This window comes from Rousettus aegyptiacus, unplaced genomic scaffold (assembly GCF_014176215.1).
Source record: "Rousettus aegyptiacus isolate mRouAeg1 unplaced genomic scaffold, mRouAeg1.p scaffold_m13_p_9, whole genome shotgun sequence".
Lineage (NCBI taxonomy): Eukaryota > Metazoa > Chordata > Mammalia > Chiroptera > Pteropodidae > Rousettus > Rousettus aegyptiacus.
Genome location: NW_023416312.1, coordinates 104,399,253 through 104,417,617, shown reverse-complemented (window position 1 = coordinate 104,417,617; position 18,365 = coordinate 104,399,253). Strand labels below are relative to the sequence as shown.

Genomic DNA, 18,365 nt, shown 5'->3' with positions numbered 1-18,365 from the left:
CCTTTGTCCTCAGAATCAGCACCCTCTTCTATCACATCTGCTATTTTAAGCTTCCCTGGACTCCTATCCTCCAGGTAGGAAAAGAATTTCTCATCCGATGGGGCCCACATGTCCCCTCTGGATCCTTTGCTCCCGCACAGCAAGCACCTAGCCCATCTGCGTGCAATGTTTAATTGCGTATAAACTTAATGTGCTCCTGTGCCATGTTCTTTAACAGCTGTATTTAAGCCTTCTATGGCATCTGCATCACTGTCCATTTGTTTTTATGAACTTAAAATTTGCAAAAGGCAGACTGTCTTTGCGTGGAGAGGGGTCAGAACAGCACGTGTCCTTTAGAATTCTATTTTATCATCAATACGAGAGGCCTTAGAGATCACATGAACAACTTCCCTGGGTTTTAGGTCAAGACAGTAAAGTCTGGAAAGCGGAAGTTCATTTCAACAATCAATAATTAAGCATCCAGCATGTATCAGCTGCTTCGAGGGATACAGAGATACACGGATGCCATCCCAGCTTTCCAGCTTTTCATCGAGTTGAAGTACATCATGAATAGCTGCCATGCAAGAAAGAGTAGAGCAAGCAGAGTATAAATTGCCAGAGTGATGCAAAAGAAGGGAGGTGACCAGTGACGTCATCGTGGAAAATGACGTTTGAGCTGGAACTTGATGGGTTTCATAGAGACGAAGACTAGAAACATTCGAGACAGGCCTTGCTCGCAAGTCAAAAGGCAAGTAGCCTAGATTGGTTTGTGGAGAGACAGGAGATAATGTTGGAAAAGCAGATTGAGGCCAATGGAGGGCATTAAATACTTCCCTCCCACACATCCCACACCCCACACCCCACACCCCTCCTCCAGCAGGCTGATACTACTGATCTTACACATCTCAACCTGTCACCTCCTCAGAGGAGCCTTCTCTGGGCACCTTCTCTAAGCAGGTTCCCTCACTATGTCATCCTCTGTGACCACATCCTATTTATTTCCTTCATAGCATTTAGCATCACGTGTAATAATGCACTTAATACTCTACTTGTTTGTTGCCCTCCCCCCATCAGACTATAAGGTACTCGAGAGCAGGGACTGTCTTCACTTGATTTCCCATTGTATTCCCAGCAGCAAGCGCGGTGCCGATCACCATGCTCTCGCTAAGCCACGGCTGTCGTTATTCCAAGTGTCGGGGCGGTGATCATGAAAATGGACTGAATTGAAAGGCATTACAAAGAATCAGCGATTTGGGGTAGATTGGATATGATGGCCAAAAGAGAGAGATCAGATTTTGGACCTAGATGAGTAGGAAAATGGTGACCTTTGGGAAATGGGAAAGAGGGAGTGAAAAGCCAAGGAGAAGCGAAGTGGTCCAAAAAGAAACAAAGTCAGTGGTGAGAGCGGGGACATGGCGTTTTCACGTTTCCGTGACAGTAGGCTGAGAACGGGGCCTCTGAATGTCATGCTTGTGAGGTCATGGCAGACCTCGAGAGCTCTGGGACGTTCCATTACGCTGTGCTGAATGAGCGAATGGATGGTCAGCGAAGGCGAACAGAGCGGTTCGTGGTGAGGGGCGAGAGTGAAAGCCGGGGGAGGAGCTGGAAGGAAGTGGTTGGCCCCGAAAGAGCCGTAGCTCATGGCATGAGATCTCAGAGGAAGTGGCAGGGTGCTGGGACTCCGGCATGGAAGCGCTCTGTGACACGCCCCCAGAAAGCCGCGTTCACCACAGCTTTGGTCGAGCCAGAGCAGTGCGTCTGTGTCTCTCCGGGCACCCACCATGTGCGACATCGTGCTACATGCTGGAGTTATGAAGGTGGGTCGGATGGTGTCTGCTCTCAAAGAGGCGTTGAGGGAAGGCGGGTGTGGAGATGAGGGCAGTAAAGAGTCCAAGTGTGGCAAAGAGAGAGGCTGTGGAGCTTCAGGATGTTATTTGCAATGACAATGAAATAAATGTCCGAGAGGTGACGGGGAACTGACTGGATAAGAGGATTGACAGAATGGAGGCCGTGAAATCCCAGGTGGGGACAAGGTTGAAGGACACAATTTGGGACTACTGAGGTGACAGTACTGCTGGGCCTGGCTGGGCTTCACCGGGCATCTGACAATTTTGTGGGACGGCCTTGACAAAGCCACCAGCCCCGGGTGCCCACTTGGCTCATCTGTACAGGGTTTTCTGACAGCTCCTGTGGAAAGATCTACATTGTCCTTAGTAGTGACCTTTCTGCTCAAGCTTTCTGTCCCTTTTCAGCCAATCGTTTTTTGACCTTGACTGGCTCAGGATGCTCCCCCCGGCTCTTCCCTGTCCCCCGCCTTCTGTACTCCACTAGCTTCATCGGCGAGCACAACTAGTGTGTAAGTTGTGCTCGCCGATGAAGCTAGTGGAGTACAGAAGGCGGGCACAACTTACACACTAGTTTGGGGTACAGCCCCTGCTTTCTCTAACGGACCTCTTTGCTGCAGCTGGCATCTCCTCTCTTGGGTACCTTTTGACAAAATATCAGCGTTTCCCCACCCAGGATGTGGTGACCCCTACACAGCTCGTGGTGCTACTCGAGGCAGTATTTTGGGGCTGGGGTGGAAGACCAAATGTATAGCTTTCTCAAAGTGTCGGCTATGACTACAGAAGTCTAGAACCATGTAGAGTTAGAGGAACCGAAATACCTGACTCAGGCAGCTGGTGGTCACTAAATACCTTCTTGGTCCCCAAACAAAAGTTTGAGACATTTTTCCCACTGCCATGTCCCCACCCCTCCGTTGTCAACTACTTCAAGGTCTCCGAGCCACAGTTCATTGCAACTATCGTTTATTTAAAAATATATGTCCCCTCAGAAGGAACACTGGTAAACCAACTGGTGTCATGCGTGCTCTGAGTCTTTGCTTTCGTTCCGTGGGACGGGTAGAGGGCTGGCATCATCCAGAGTGACGTGACTTACATCAGAGGAGCCAACACGCCATCCTCTCCAGACCCACAATGGCTGGTGCCTTATCGTTCATGGCCTTCAGCTCAGTGCACCGCGCAGGTGAGGCCGCTGCCCTCTCTTTACCCTCGTTCACAGCCCCAGTGTACAGTTAGCCTCGTTATGCTGGTAGGACAACTGTCACCAGATTTCCTAAATGTGGCTGGTAGTTCTTAGTGTCTTCGACGTGGCGTCATTCGCACAGGTCGTAACGCAGGGGCCTAGGAAACAGCAGGCTCAGCCCTGGGGGCCGAGCACACCCACACTCTTCTGTCGCGTCACACCTCCAGCGTGGAGCTGAAGGAGGCAGGTGCCTTCAAAGGGGCTCGGTGGGTGGGGCCCCAGCCACACCTGCACCCGCGTTTGTGGACAGAGAAAAACTCCTTTGACCACACTTACTGCGTGTGACTCTGCAAAAGGGTCACAGGGTTTCACACGTGACCAGGAAGCGCATCTGAGCTGTCCAGCTTGGACTGACAACATGAGGGTGTCACTACCAGCTGTGGGGGAGGGGCCGGGCCTGTGAAGCAGCTGCGAGGACACCGAGTCGAACTTCTCGTGACATGGCTGGCCAAGCCCAGTGCGGTCCTAATGTCCCGGCACAGAACTGGAAGGTAAGTGGCTCCCTGTCTCTGTCGCAGGCCCCATGAAGGAGCGTCAGCTGAGGCCTGCATGTCGCAGGCAAGAGGGACGCGGCTCTCCCTCCTGGGTCATGCGCGAGCTCGCGCCCTTTAGAACACTGCCGAATTGATTCTACGCGTTCGCTTCAAGAGTAAAAGTAAAAGTTGGAATAATGAAAAGGCTGACACGGTAGCACAACATGGTTTTGGTTTAACAGCAGCTTAAAAATGAACAAAAAGGAAACCTCTCATGCAGACACATCAGGTGGCATAAAACAATAGGCAATTTAATATGGAGCATCGGTAGCCATTCCCTCTCCGCACACAGGACTGACCGCCCCTCGAGGGCAGCAGCTGCTCCGCGTCAAGTCTCCAACCCTCTCGGCCCAGGGCAAAAGCCCCACCCCCGGCTGACGCCTCCCAGGGGAAAGCCCCGCTCTCAGGAGAATGACCAAATGCGAGTGCCCTTGGTACAGCACGTCCTACCAGTTTCAATCCCTCCCCAACCAGCTGGGACACAAGATGCCATCTGATTGGAATATGAAAATTAAAGCGTTTCTCTAATAACACAGTACCATTGATGAAGTCTCCATAGATTTTCTAGTCCAAAGGTGTGTGATATATATATATTATATGAGAGTGTATAATATATATATATAATAATTTCTATATATTTTATATAAATTACATATATATATCTATGTATAAATAAGATACTTTCTGTCACCGTGACGTTGTACCGTTCCGAGCTGCATGACACAGGACAGGTAGGTAGAAATGCCGGGAGCATCTCATCACGTGCGCCGAGCTCGCTCCGCGAGCCGCGCCGCGGTCCAGAGTGAAATCCCATCAGTCCTCCGCTTCGCTTCGCTTCTGCTTGATTGTTATGAAGACAATGACTCTGATGGACTTGCACCTGTGCTAGTGCTCGGGAAAGGGCCATGCAGGAATGGGCACAGTCACATGATGAGTGAGATGGCATCATCCCCCAAAAGAAACTCAAACAGAACAAAAATTTAAAAAAACAGAACAGGACTAGAAAACTCAATTTTTTTGACATATCTAAAAAAGGGGACAAGAACAGTAGTCATTTGTTCTCCCCGTGGGGACAGGAATGACGAGGGAGGGAGGAGGGGCTTGATTTCTTCTGTTCACAAGAGAAAGCCTGGAGGGGCTCTTCAGAGTTTCTCGGGGGACGGGACCCAGATGTAGTGCCCGGACTGGTCTTCGATGATTTGTTTGATTTTGTTATAAATCTCCTCCAGTGAGTCACCCTGTACAATGGCTAAAGTGAGAGGAAGACAGACTCATCACTGTGGCCCAGAGCACCCCAAACCTCAGCGGTCCCGGGGGGCAGCAACACTAGGCAGGGCTCAAGGTTGGCTTCTGAGACGCTGAGACTAAGTCACAGCAAACAGGTAAATATGTTGTTCAAACCTGCTTCCTGTCTACAGCCACGCCGCCCTGAACGCGCCCGATCCCGTCCGATCTCGGAAGCTAAGCAGGGTCGGGCCTGGTTAGTACTTGGATGGGAGACCACCTAGGAAGACCAGGTGCTGTAGGCGGTTTAAAAAAAAAAAACTGTTTCCTGAGCGCCACCAGATGCGAGGACGCGCAGTTCGTGTCACTCTCTGGCAACCGGCAGAGAAGGTTCCGGAAGCCAGTTTCTGGCAGGAGGCGGTGCTCCTGGGGCCGTCACATCTGCTCGAGGTCAGCCCGGCAAACAAGGACAGGGATGCTGACAGTGACGGGAGCTCCAGAACCCCGGGGGGCGAGGGTACAGCATGGACCGTGTCCCGCTTAACCTAGTGGAATCAGCAGCTAGAGTCACCCAGCACCAGCCTGCACAGGTATGTCACTGCACTTTAGAAGGCACGGACACCTTCCCACGCTGCTGGGGACTGACCTTCTAAAGCGGGTGACCGTCCGTGCACACGCGCACATGCTGATGGACAACCTGACCCACACCACGGAAGCGGCAGCACTGACAAACATTTATTCTGCCCCTAAAACATCCGAGATCAAGGACCAGATCTCGGTGGGAGGTGAGAAGGAGGGTAGCAAAGTGACACAGGGAGCCCGCACTCTGGGGGGCACAGGACAGAAAGAGCCAAGGACCTGAGGCAGCACCGCGCAGGCCGGCGGCAGGCAACCCGACTGCTGTGTAAAGGCCAAGCTCAAAAGCACCCAGAAACCCTGGGCACAGTGTCTGAGCCTCACGGAGAGCCTTCCAGAAGGTGCTGGCCGGCCCCACCCGACCGGGCCATGCGGCGGGGACTCTTACCTGTGAAGTACTCCCCGAACTCCTGCTCCAGCTTCACGGCTTTGTCGTAGATCTTATTTGCTTGCTCGTACGTCTGCCGTCGGTTCATTTCCCTGCCAAGGACAGGAGGAAGTGGATCCCCGTTCTGATCAAAAGGGATTGTTCCCGGCTCCCCGAGAACCTGCCCAGCTGCCCTCTAAGAGTGGCCCATGGCTCGACCCAGGAATACGCACACGGGCACTCCACTCAGGCGCCCTCGGTGACAGCGCCACGGTGCAGAAGTCCCTTTGAGCTTCCGTTGGGGCTGACACCTGCCCAGCCGATCACCTGGTTTTTGGCTTCCTCTCCGGGGCCCTCCCCAAGCCGGCAGGGTCCGAGTCTCAGCAGATACTCACATGAGCGCCTCGATGGACTTGGGCTTGATGAAAACAGCGATGGGGTACAGCTGTGCCTGCTGCAGCCGCTTGATGGCGTTGCCGGAGACATCCAGGATGCAGTGCTTGCCCTGAAAGAGCGCAAGCGCATCAGCCGGCCCGGTCCCTGCCTGCCCGACCCCAGGCACTTACCCTGGGCGACACAGACATCCACCCAGGGGAGACCGGGGGCCGCTCTGAGAGGCCGAGAAAACCACCCTGAGGCACCCAAGCTCCACGCTTTGCTCCTCCCACCCGGGAAAGGCTGGGTCTGCAGAGTGGTCCCTGTTCAGGTGGGGGACACCCTGCGGTGAATGGCATGGAGGAGACGGGCAGACAACTCCGAGCAGAAGCTGGGGACACGCAGGGTTTCAGTCCGCAGTGCCCTTGGTGGTCCCTGCGCCAGGCGGCTGAGGACCCAGCGAACATCATGTTATACATCCTTGGGGCCATTTCCTGTCCTCACCCTCTCTGCAACTGCCCGCACTGACTGAATGCTGGTCCCGTAGAGATTGTCGTTGAACTGGCCCGCCTCGATGAACTTGTTGTCCTGGATGTCCTTCTCCATTTGTTCTCGGGACACCACAAAGTGGTAGTCTTGGCCATCCACCTCGTTATCACGCCGCGGCCGGGTCGTGTCTGGAGGAAGAAAGGGAACCCTGTGTAGCCCTGTCCCAAGGGGCTGACTCGTTCCTGTCACCCGGGGCTGTGGCCCACCTCTCCTCTAAGCACCAGGCCCCACACGCAGGTGGCTCTCTGCTTTCGCTTAAACCGGAGCAAAAGTGGTGTCTCCTGGGCTGAGGCTTGGTAGAGGGTGCCAGGGGGCCCCAGACTCTCCATGAAACAGCACAGCAGCAAGTCCCGGGGCACCCACCCCCCACGCCCGAAGCCTTCCTGGGCGCTTACGTGGCACACAGGATCCAAATTTATGCGGGAACTCTGAGATCAGGTCATCGTTGACTCTGTCCTTCATGGGGCCCAGGATGATCACGGGCCTGGCGTAGTGAACTGGGGAGAGAGCATGCGGTGTGTGAGCAAGGTCCCTGACCACCCACTCTTCCTGCTGGTCTGTGTAAACCCCAAGGCCCCGGAGCCACTGCCAAGGCCTGGCCCAGTAGCCATTTGCAGGCTTTTAATCACAAGGCCATCAGTATTGAAGGCCAAGGCAAGTCTAAACTCAGGCATCTCCCCTTGCCACAGATCCAGAGGTGTCTGTGCGTGGGCTCCAGCAGCTGAGCTGGGTGCTTTCAGAGCAGCCACCAAAGGGAGGTGACCAGGACCCCCCTTGTAGCACCGGCCACACCCACTGAAATTGACCTCAGCCATCCTTGTTAACTGCCCCAGCCTTCATAAGGTGCCCTGCCAGTGGACGCAGGACCCCTTGCCTGTAGAAGGCCTCCCTCGCTCCCTCCTCTGCCACCAGAGCCCGCTGCTGTCGGGCCCCAGGACCGCAACACTGGCTGGGAGGTAAGACTGTCAGAGAAGGGCTTACTTTCCTGCCGAGTCACTGGCTCATAGGACAAAATAGCATCCTCTTGTCCTTCTGCAATGAAAAAGGAGACACGTTAGCACTTTCTAATGTGCTTCCCAGCGTCCTCGTCTCCCTCCAACAACCACTTCACTTGACCTCTGCCCAAAGACGGCCTGTCCAGTGGCGCCTGCTGACGCCTGCTCCCCATTGGCAAGAAAGCGCAGGTGGCCCTTCCCGCCCCTCGGACAGGGGCAGGAGCCTGAGCCCTGTCGTTCAGGGAAAGACAGCTGAGCAAAGAGGTGTGGCCCAGAAAACATGAAGCCCCCATCCAAGAGCACCCCGATTTCTCAGGATCTGTGCTTGTAAGAGTCACACCGGCCGTGGCCCTCCGTGTAGAGACACGGGAATTGACACCTGTGCATGTCCCCAGAGCTGCAGCCTAACTCTCCACTTCACTGGAAGAAGCATCAGAAAAGGGGCACAGGGCTGGGCTAAGGTCCTCAGTGCCGTCAAGAGAGTGCTAGGGGCTGCTCGCTTCTCACGAGAGCGCCTCATATCCTCGCAATGGCGAGCCTTTCCTGGAGCCGTCGCCAAGCCACTTGGCAGCTGGGCACCCAGAGGTCCCAAAGGGGCTGGCGGCAGTGCTGGGGAAGGCCACAGTGTTTGCACTAGGCCCCGGAGGCCTGCTTGCTTGCACGGGGCCTCTGAGGCCACGGCCGCTGGGCACATGTTACAGAACCTGCAGCCCCAGCTCCTGCTTGCGGGGTCTGGCCTGGCCACGGGATCGCTCAAGGAAAACCGGGCAACTGCCTGGTTGTGCAACCCCATGAAAAGGCCAGGACAACAAGCCTTCACCCAGGAGCCGTTTTCCTTTTGCCCCCGTAGCAAACCTGACACAGTGGCGGCCCCCGCCGCCCATCGTGCCCCCTGCCAGGGACTTCCTCGCTGGCAGGTCCCCCTCCCAGGGCCCCGGGGCTGCTTTTAAGCCGGGTCCCAAGCAGACCTGCAGGGCTTCTACTCTCCTGCGATCCACAGCCTAATCCCCACCACACAGGACAAAATGGCCACAGCATCTCCAGGATCTCTAAGTGTACATGGCTAAAAGAAGCAGTAGCCTCTGAACACAATGGTAGCCGTGCGACGCTGGAATGAGGATGGTGGGGACACACAGTGGAGCTACGTGACATGGGGGAGAATGACACACACTTACTGGAACTGCTTTCGCTGTCACTGGTGTTGGATGTCACTCCCTCTGCAAGCCAACAAGAAAGAGACTCTGATTCAGAACACACCACTGAGAGGTCACACATGGCACAAAACTCAAATGCTCCAGGAGCGAGACACTGAGCTGCCAACCAAGTCAGGCCGCAGGAGACCTGCCACATCCAGCTACCAAGCGGGAGGCACAGCTCCAGACCTGACCCCTGGCGACCTCGTGCTCGAGCCCCGCGCCCCCGCTCTGTGGCACCAGCCTCTTCGTCTGCGTCCAAAGAACTGACCTGGAAGGCGGTCGACAACTCCCTCAAGATGTGCCTCCCGAGGCCACCAGGAGGAAAAGAGAGGTGACCGTAGCAAAGAGAAGTCCAGGGACTGGGCTGCGCTTGAATTCCCTCCCCTGACAAGCCCTGAACTATGGAACTGTGTGCTGTGCCAAGCGAAGAGGCTAAGCAGTCACCAGGGGCTAACGCTGTGACCATCCAGTGGGACTGGCAGCCATCCAGCCACCACTACCTAGGACGCTGTGGCCTCAGCAGTGAGGGGACTGCCCCCCGCCCACCAGCAGACGACACGTCAAAACACAGACGACACAGAAGAACAGCGGGAGGACAAGGCAGCCGCCCCGCCTCAGACCGCCGCGACCTGCCCGCATGTGACACGGGCAGAGCAGCCACGCTCACGGGAGGGACGAGGCGAATGAAGGTGAAACATGGACACGACAGACTATGGAGAGACACTGTTCGTTTCAGCCAAGATGACACTGTTCCAGACCGTGATATGCTGTGGCCCCCAGGAAGGACTAGTGAGTTGGTACCCGTGGCTACTTCCTGAGCCCCCCAAGGAAGCCCTGTTACCTGTAGCACTTATCAGGGGAGAGTGTGCGCCCCTGCCACAGCGGGCACGCGCTAGGGCCCCGTCCTCCAGGGCCCTTCACTGCCCACTCCAGGCTTTTCCTGAGCTAATGCACTAGATGCGCCCGCTCTGCAAACACTGCCAGGAGAGCCCAGGTGCATGGTGGGTAAAGGGCCTCACAGCATCTTGCACCCAGTCGGACTGAAACGGCCGATTCTGAGGCCCAGTCCTTTAGTGCTATGCTCCTGCGAGAAGACTCCAGTCAGCAGGCACCCCTCACTTCAACGACCTAGCGATGACCTGACCGGTCACTCGGGAGAAGGACTTCTTGCCCACCCCACTTAGAGGGTGGGATGCCAAGATGGCCCCCCACCACTTCAAGGTACAAAAGGAAAACACAGACATGAATGACAGGCTTGTATTAGGTAGGGCACCAGGATCAAGAACAAAAGTGTGACATTCATAGCAACTTGTGGCGTCGGAGTTCTCACAAACACTGCCCCCCGTGACCCTCCACCCACACCCACAGCCCTGCACCCCGACCCAGCATCTCCGCTCGTGCCAGAAATACAGTCATTGGGGTGCGAGTTAGACTTACTCAGGTTCTTTGCTCCATAATAATCGTCACTTAACCCAGGGAAGTCCTGATTTCACAGACAGCCAGGATAAAGAGGGACGGAGGGAGGGAAAGAATTGGGGGGAAGAGAGAAAATAGAGAAGAAAGACAGGGGGAGGGAGAACACAGAGCAGGTGAGCATCGGTGACAGAAGTACAGTGATGCGAACAGCTTCGCCATAGAAAGAACGCCCCAGGTCACATGACACACTGGGACCGCCTGCTGCCCGATCTGCTGCCTGGCCGAGGTGGTGCCCGGCCCGCGGGCCCTGTCCGAGGCGTGCAGCACGTGCTTTGACCGCATCCGTAGTTAGAGCCGGGTCTCGGCTTTGCCCTTGAATGCACCACTTCCCTGAAACACCTACGTACGGCAGGTAGAGTCACCCTCCCCCCAGGGAGCTTCCCCCCAGTGCAGAGCACAAGAGAGCACGCCTTGCACAGAGTAAGCGCTACGTGGCTTCGGCTCTCATCCCGCCTCACGCCATCTCCCGCTGCTCGTGAGCAGAGCCTCTGTGTGCACGGGGGCGCCCCTGTACCAACTAGCCACCACCCCAGGTGGCAATGACCTACATGTACCACGACTGTGAACCAGGCTGGCCTAGCAGGAGTAGCCAGCTACAGCCAGCCCCAACAGCTCAGGACCCCCAAGACCCGTCCTCATGGGGAAGGAAAGGAGGGGTTCACAATTCACCATGAGCCGCACGAGAACTACTCCGCCTGCCTGACCTGGTGTTTAAGGTCAGGGTCACGACCCTTCACTTCTGGGGAATATGTCCCAGGAAGAGCGTGTCTCGGGATTACACTGGTTCTTCAGCTGGTCGAGCTCTGCTGCACGGCCTCCAGCAAAGCGGCTCCACGTGTCTCAGTAAATCTCTACTGGGACAACACTGACTAACCCCCTTCCGTGTCACTTCTATTAGGCAGGAAGGGTTTTATTTTGAAAGGTGGCTCTGGAATCACTCTGGGATGACAGAGACTCTTACAGCCACCAGACATCCCGTGTGCAGATGCACATGTGTGGCATTCAGGAAGCCGGCCCGAGGCAAGGCGCACATCGAAGGAAAGGCACTTTCCCTGACAGATGAGTGAAGTCAGGGAGAGAAAATGTGACAGGAGGGAGCTGGGACAGCAACACCGAGTCCCCAGAACGCGGTTCCGAACCTGATGCCGTGGCTGAGAAGTGCCGGTCACCAGCACTACTACACCAGGGCCGGGGCATCCCAGCAGGCCTGCCCTGCACCCCGTGGCAGCTCAGAGCCCCCGACATCCTCTCGGAGGAGCTGGACAAAAAGACGCAGCGTCTCTCTGTGCAGACCAGTTTGTACCCTGACTCTGCAAATAAGCAGTGATGCGCACACGCACACACACACACACACACACTCACAATCTGTCCCAGTGTCCCCGTGCGGGAGGTGCGGATGAAGACGAGGGTGCAGCTGTGGGCGGCTGCTCTGTGTGCCCTGCTGCTACTTACGTTCCTGCATGCTGCTCTCCTGGGCCATGTTTTCTTTGCTCTTGTAAAATGGAAACTTTCGAGAGAGGCGGAAACTCTTTTTACGTTTCGTTTTGATCGACTGTGAAAGAACATGAAGATGGAGGGGGAAGGACAGAAGAAAAAAAACAGAACAATGGCTTTTAAAGCATGCAAGACAAACTAAAATGGAGACAATGGTGCGCTAAATAAAAGACCTTCTTTCACAAATGGAGTCTATGAGATTAAATGAAAATTGATGTCACAGGAAAATTATGTTTACAGGAAAATGTTGGCGGGATGTTAGAAGTGTCTACCTAGCCCAGACTCACAGCACGCACTGGCACTTCCTACAGGAGACAGCTCACTGTCGCCTCCTGGACACATGCCCTAAGGTGCCACTGATAAGCACAGAGTCTGCCGCGCCGGAAGTCGTTGGCCCTGCGAAGCTCACAGAAGAACAGGGGTGAACGGGAAGAGCGCCTGGGCCTCGCCTGGTCTGTAAGGCTGGCAGAGCTCCGGGGTGGGCCTTCCCGGCTGTGTGACGAGGCCCGGGAGAAACACACAAGAGGCCTCGCGTGCCCCGAGCCAGCCAACCTTGCAGACGGTCCGCCTTCAAGAGCCAGTGGGGTCTGAGTGCCCCCTTCTCTGCTCTCGGAAAAGCAGTCAGTATGCTGATGGGACAGCCCAGCGCCCTGCGACAGAGGCATTGTCGTGTGCTCCCCAGTGCTCTTATCCGGCACGCGGACCGCAAGCTTCTCACTCCTCTCCACGTTTTGGCTGACTGCCCTGGGGACCCCCACGTACCCGGTTAGATTCGATCATCCCTGTCCTGGCATGGAACTTCACGGTTTTCAATCGAGCTCGCTCTTTCTTCTCCACCCTGTTTCGGAGTCAGAAAGAAGTCCTGTCGGTGCCAGTGCACGGTCTCAGCGCTGGGTGGCAGCGGGCACCGTGGCCACCTTCTGGCTCATGGAGTCATAAGGTCCTGAGCGTGACCTCTCTACCCAAAGGGGACATGAAGCACAGCTGCTCTGGGACAGGCCAGAGAAACCGGTGGCCTGGGCGGGCCGAGGGAACCTTCTCTGTGACGCTGACAACTCACCTCTTCTTGCTGGGGATCACGCCGATTTGTTCACTTTCTCCATGTGGGGTCACCAGCCTTGCCTGCCACCACTCATCATCAGAGGCATTAATGACATGCAGAATGTCACCATAGGAGAAGCTGAGCCCCTGGCTTGGCAGGCAGCTGTCCCGAGTCCGGTCATAATCAAACAGGGCCCTGAAATGCACAGTGAAAGGGGACGTGACACCATTGCCAGCCTGAATGCCCAGAGACTGGTTCTGTGACAGTGTTGGCAGAGGCCACCCGAAGCCCTGGCGCTGGAAACACGAGCCCCCTCCCAGAGTTCATTCTCCCAGCAAGGGGCGTAAGTGGACATCTTCACGAGTCCCATCTCTGCCCAGCTTCTGGACACAGGTGGAAGTCTGAAGTGGAGCACACTCCACAGTTCCCTGTCCAGCCACATGCTGGGGAGCTACGCTAGCGCTGCCAGTGGCCTTTCTCTGCTTGCAGACATGTCTGCAAAACGCGGCTGAAGATGGGACGTAAGGGTGCTAAGCACGAATGATGAGCACTCTGGGGTGGTCAGCGCCGCAGGAAGACAAGATGACAGGGCTGACATGTACCTGCGTGAGCACGAAGCTGAAAGAGACCCTGTGAAGAGGTCTCCTACTTACGTCCCTCCCTTCGTGTCCCTCTCTCTCGCGCGGTCACTCACTCGTGTAGAGGGGGAAGCAGAGGCTCGTGGAGGAAGAATCATTAGACCTAACTTGCACACCTAAGTGACGTAGGATACAGCCCACAGGGACAGGAAGGTGGGGGCAGCTGGGAAAGCAGCTGAGGAGAAGGATGTGGCCAGCTTGGCTGTGGCTGGCGCTCACAGGAAATGAGGTAGGAAGTAAAGGCCTCGAACAGACCTGGTCCAGTGGCCCCTGAAGATCTAAGAGGAGGGAAGTGACACATGACACATCAAAAGCACCTGAGGAACACTGGTCTGGCCTCAGATGTAACGGGCTAACAGGAGCGGGGCCACATGAAGGCGAATCCACCCCAGAGCCGCGAGTCCCGTCCTTCAGGATGCACTGCTGACCTGGCCACCTGCCCAGGGCGCAGACTCACCTGCACGAAAGCTCTACCGCTCCCGTCCATGGGGTCGCTCCTCGCGGAGTCGCCAGGCCTGGTCCCAAGACTCAGGCCTCCGCCTGGAGCTGGGCAGGAAGCTGCCGAGTAAAACTCACCACCACCTTCCCCCATGCAGGACCGAGAGGCCTTGAGGACCTGGCCAGGCCATGCGGTGAGAAACACCTGTCCGCTTTTTAAACTCCTTGAGAAGAATCCTTAAGAAATCTCTGTCAGATTATCTGAAAGTAGAAACGCCCAGTCCGATGAGAGCCCTTTATCTGCCTTGCCGATTCACACACTGAAAGCTCCGTCCTGAGGTTCCGCCCAACTTCTGTGACCAAACCGAACCTGAGGGCATCGGGACTGCACTCAAAACCACGTTTCCTAAAGCAGGGGACGCATTCTGTCACACGTTCCTGCAAAGACTGCCATGGTTGAAGACTTTGCTTTAAGCAACACTGAGAACCACTAATTGTCCTTATGGGCTTCAAAGATCAAAACAAGTGTAGTAAGGAAAAGACCAGAATGTGGATGAAGCGCGCACTGGTTTCAGAAGGACGGAAGGAAGATGTTTAAACGAAGTAGGAGAGTTTAGGATGAGGCTGCAGAAGATCAGAAGGGAGAGCTTACTGGCCCCAAGTTGAAAACGTAACAGGGACGATCCGATATGGATTTCAGCATCTCACTTTTGGCGACAGCAGTAAGAAGCCGGAATACATGCTAAAGTGGATGTAAACACATTTTCTGGATGTTGGGGATCCAGTTATTGCGAACTTTTTGAACATCTGATATTTAGATAAAACTAATACACCAGATTACTTCCACGATGAATTCCTGACACCACACGATATTAAAACACATTAATCCGAGCAAGTGACAACAACATAAGCAGAGGTCCAAGTCGACAAGAATGCCAGCAGCTCCCACTGCACGTCACAAACGGTGCTGTTTGCTCTGTTTTTCAACCACAGGCTTGTGTTCCTTTCACAACTTGCAAAAAAATGTAAGTTGATTTCAAAAGAAACTGCTTTCAAATATTTTACCTGTTTTTTTTTCCATTTTCTAACACATTTTTAAATAACTTCTGCTTCTTGCTATTTCTTGATATTGTTTTACATCTTATTACATATCGGTTTTCTATAGCAGGTGTCCTCAAGCCTCAGGCCACTGACCGGTACTGGTCCATGCGTGGCCTGTTAGGACCCGGGCCGCATAGTAGGAGGAGAGCACTGGGCAGTGTGCGAAGAAGCTTCGCCTGTATCTGCGGCCGCTCCCCAGCACCAGCATCACCGCCTCAACTCCACCTCAGGTCATCAGTCCTTAGATTCTTATAGGAGCACCAGTCCCTGGTGCCACAAAGGTTGGGGACCACTGCTCTGTAGCGCTCACCAACCCTTTGTTCCCTGTCCCCCTAATTTAGTCATATCACATTATCACAGAAATGGTGTCCTTAGATGACCACCCTTCCTTTTCTATAAACATTTTCTATTGTTTCTGTCCTGGCAGAAAAAAAAATGCCTGTTTTTTTTTATTTGATTATATTTCTATGTCTCTCTTATTTTGTAGCTCCAATATTTAACACATAGAGGGCTATTTAGATGTACTGTTTCTTTTTCTTACTGTGAAAATGTTTGAAACTACCTTTGTGGAGCAAGAAAGGAGGAGAATAGGAGACGGATTAATATTTTTGTATACGTTATTATAATATTTGAGACTTTAAACTACTCACATGTATTAAGTAAAAAGTTAACATGATATAAGCTCATTACAGAATATTTGAAAAATACGAAAAGCACAAAAGAAGAAAAACCATATTTAATATCTTAGAAAAAAGGCCACTGTTTACTGTTATGGTATTGTTATGCTATGTTGCCTGGCCAACAAGGCAAAAAAGGCAATTTCCCCCCAAAAAAAGTTGTGCCCAGGTCTGTCTGGATTTTATTTGATGAATTTGTGAATGAGAAATACTGAACAACAGAGCCGACAATGCTTTCTAAATGATGATTTTGTCAAAGCATGATATTTGGGTTTGAAATTCCAAACTAAAAGGTCATTCTCAGTTGAGAACGTAAAATACAAATTAACAAAATTTCCTTTTCTGTTATCAGAACTGCAAGTAGGAAAAGAGCCTTGCAGGGCCCTGGAGCCTGGGGGCAGACATCCTGTCCCACGTCCTAGCTACTCATCGAGGAAGTTCCTTCCATCTTCTCCACAGATTTTCCAGCTCAAGCCACCATCTACACCTGTTTTCCAAATCCATGGTGCGGATTTTCTCTTAAGTCTGCTGTCTCTCTTCCTGCTGAAATTTGCTTTGACTGAGGTAGAAAATGTCCTCACAGATGATGCAAACCAGGTCCAGAGTTGCACAGTTGTATGGTAGGTGACTTTCAGACCCGGGATCTTCAATCTCAGAAAAATGTCATGAGGTTTAAGTCACAATCATGTTTAAAAAATAATAAGCTAATGCTGCACTTGGCTATATGTAGAAAGCACCTTTCTTCCGTTATTTACATACTCACTGAGACCACTTTGTGTGGGGTGTGGTGTTCCACAGACAGCAGATCCAGAAGCGACATGTCCCCAGCCCTGTGGGGCAGGCTGGCCGACGGAGCACGCTGTAGGTACAAAGACCTAGGAGCACTGAGGAGCACAGACGACATCCAGCTTGGAGAAGCTATGCTGACATGCTGACTTCTGAACTGGGCCTCGATGAAGATTCAGGGTTTCAAGAGAGATGCGGACAGGCCCTTCTGGCCAGAGGGGACCCTGCCGGAGTCGGCATTGCCCACGTTTGGCTGTGCCGGGCACTCAGGCCCAAGCAGGGAAGTCAAACCACCTTTCCAATGACATATATTCCGTGTAATCAAGAAAAGTATGTACGTTAGACCTTAAGAAATTTTGAATACCATCTAACTATGTAAGGTCTTTAAGAAACATGCTAAAATGTGGCCACCTAGCAGTGACAGACTCTTAGAAACAGCCTTGAAACCCAAGGAAGTGACGGGGACCGGCACCTTGTTACAAATGCGTCGGGATGGGCCTGGTGAGGATGGAGGAGTGGCTTTGTCCACAACATGGACGTACCCTCCTGCCCACCCATAATGAACCATTCTGTCGCCCTGGTCCCACCTCAATTAAGGGCCTGTCAGGGCAGAGGGAACACAGCATCAGGAGGGAACAAAGCTGACGAATGTTGGCACGGGCAGCCTGCCCTGAATGTGTGAGCCATGCGCCATGGTGAAGCCAAGGAGAGCCAGACCCTGCGGTCTCCTGCCACTTGGCAAGCATCGTGGCTAGGCCAGAGGAAGACTGACTTATCTTAGGAGCAGGCTGTGGAGCGTGGCCCAGGGCCCGTGTGGCATGTAAAAGCAACGTGGGCGATCTGGAGCCGAGTCACACCTCGGTCTGCGGGCCAAAGTTCCCAAGCTACAGCGTGGCAGTTGTAAACGCTGCTGCCCGTCTTCCCAAGGAGACAGTGTCGCCAGAGGTCTGCGAAGATGTTTAAGTGGTGACCTTCAGATGGCAGCCCCGAAGAGCTGAGTGCCTGCCCACGGGGATGACACACGTGCTTTGAAGCACTGGGCCTAATCCTCCTTTCGGCTGGGACCTCGCTGCCCAATGGGAAAGCAGGAATGTAATCCACTCAAAGTAAACAGATCACCAGGCCAAAGTCTGTGCAGTTCCCCAGAGCAGAGAGCCCAGAAACGAACCCACGCCTATCTGGCCAGTTAATCTATGACACTGGAGGCAGAACATACAGTGGGGTAAAGTCTATTCGATAAATGGCGCTGGGAAAACTGGACAGACACAAGTAAAAAAAAATTGAAAGCAGACCACCTTCTTACACCATATACAAGAAGAAACTCAAAATAGATTAAAGATTTCAATGTAAGACTGGAAACCGTAAAACTCCTAGAAAAAAACACAGGCCGTAAACTCCTCTTAGTAATATTTTTTTTGGATATGTCTCCTCGAGCAAGAGAAACAAAAGAAAAAATAAACAACTGGGACTACATCAAACTAAAAAGCTTTTGCACAGCAAAGGAACCCATCAACAAAACGAAAAGACAGCATACTGAGTGGAAGAAGATATTTGCCTGTGATACATCTGATCAGGGTTTAGTAGCTAAAAGTTATAAAGAACACATACAACTCAACAGCAATAAAACAAACAATCTGATTCCGAAAAGGGCGGAGGACCTCAATAGGTGTTTCTCTAAAGAGGACATACAGATGGCCAACAGACGTAAGAACAGATGCTTAACGTCACTAATCATCAGGGAAATGCAAATGAAAACCACAAGGAGATATCACCTC

General features: G+C 53.4%; 1 protein-coding gene and 1 non-coding gene across 8 annotated transcripts in view; one reads left to right on the top strand and one right to left on the bottom strand.

Moving 5' to 3' along the window:
* Positions 1 to 2,769: 2,769 nt before the first annotated feature.
* The window catches only part of DLG3 (discs large MAGUK scaffold protein 3), a 47,361-nt gene continuing 31,765 nt past the window's right edge, over positions 2,770 to 18,365 (bottom strand). For 4 of the 7 annotated variants that reach the window (XM_016132616.2, XM_016132622.2, XM_016132620.2 and 1 more), the window contains 10 exons: positions 12,969 to 13,145; positions 12,671 to 12,746; positions 11,867 to 11,966; positions 8,918 to 8,959; positions 7,729 to 7,779; positions 7,143 to 7,244; positions 6,703 to 6,875; positions 6,219 to 6,328; positions 5,845 to 5,936; positions 2,770 to 4,845 (listed from right to left, as the gene is read on the bottom strand). In XM_016132616.2, the coding sequence (XP_015988102.1) occupies positions 4,739 to 4,845; positions 5,845 to 5,936; positions 6,219 to 6,328; positions 6,703 to 6,875; positions 7,143 to 7,244; positions 7,729 to 7,779; positions 8,918 to 8,959; positions 11,867 to 11,966; positions 12,671 to 12,746; positions 12,969 to 13,145 (1,030 nt within the window). In that variant the 3' untranslated portion in view covers positions 2,770 to 4,738. Of the gene's footprint in view, positions 4,846 to 5,844; positions 5,937 to 6,218; positions 6,329 to 6,702; positions 6,876 to 7,142; positions 7,245 to 7,728; positions 7,780 to 8,917; positions 8,960 to 10,375; positions 10,422 to 11,866; positions 11,967 to 12,670; positions 12,747 to 12,968; positions 13,146 to 18,365 lie in introns of all 7 variants that reach the window. The other 3 variants (XM_016132618.2, XM_016132619.2, XM_016132617.2) reach the window with 3 other exon arrangements.
* Positions 5,007 to 5,125, top strand: LOC118607884. Its single transcript, XR_004952905.1, has one exon. It is a non-coding gene; the product is annotated as a 5S ribosomal RNA (ribosomal RNA).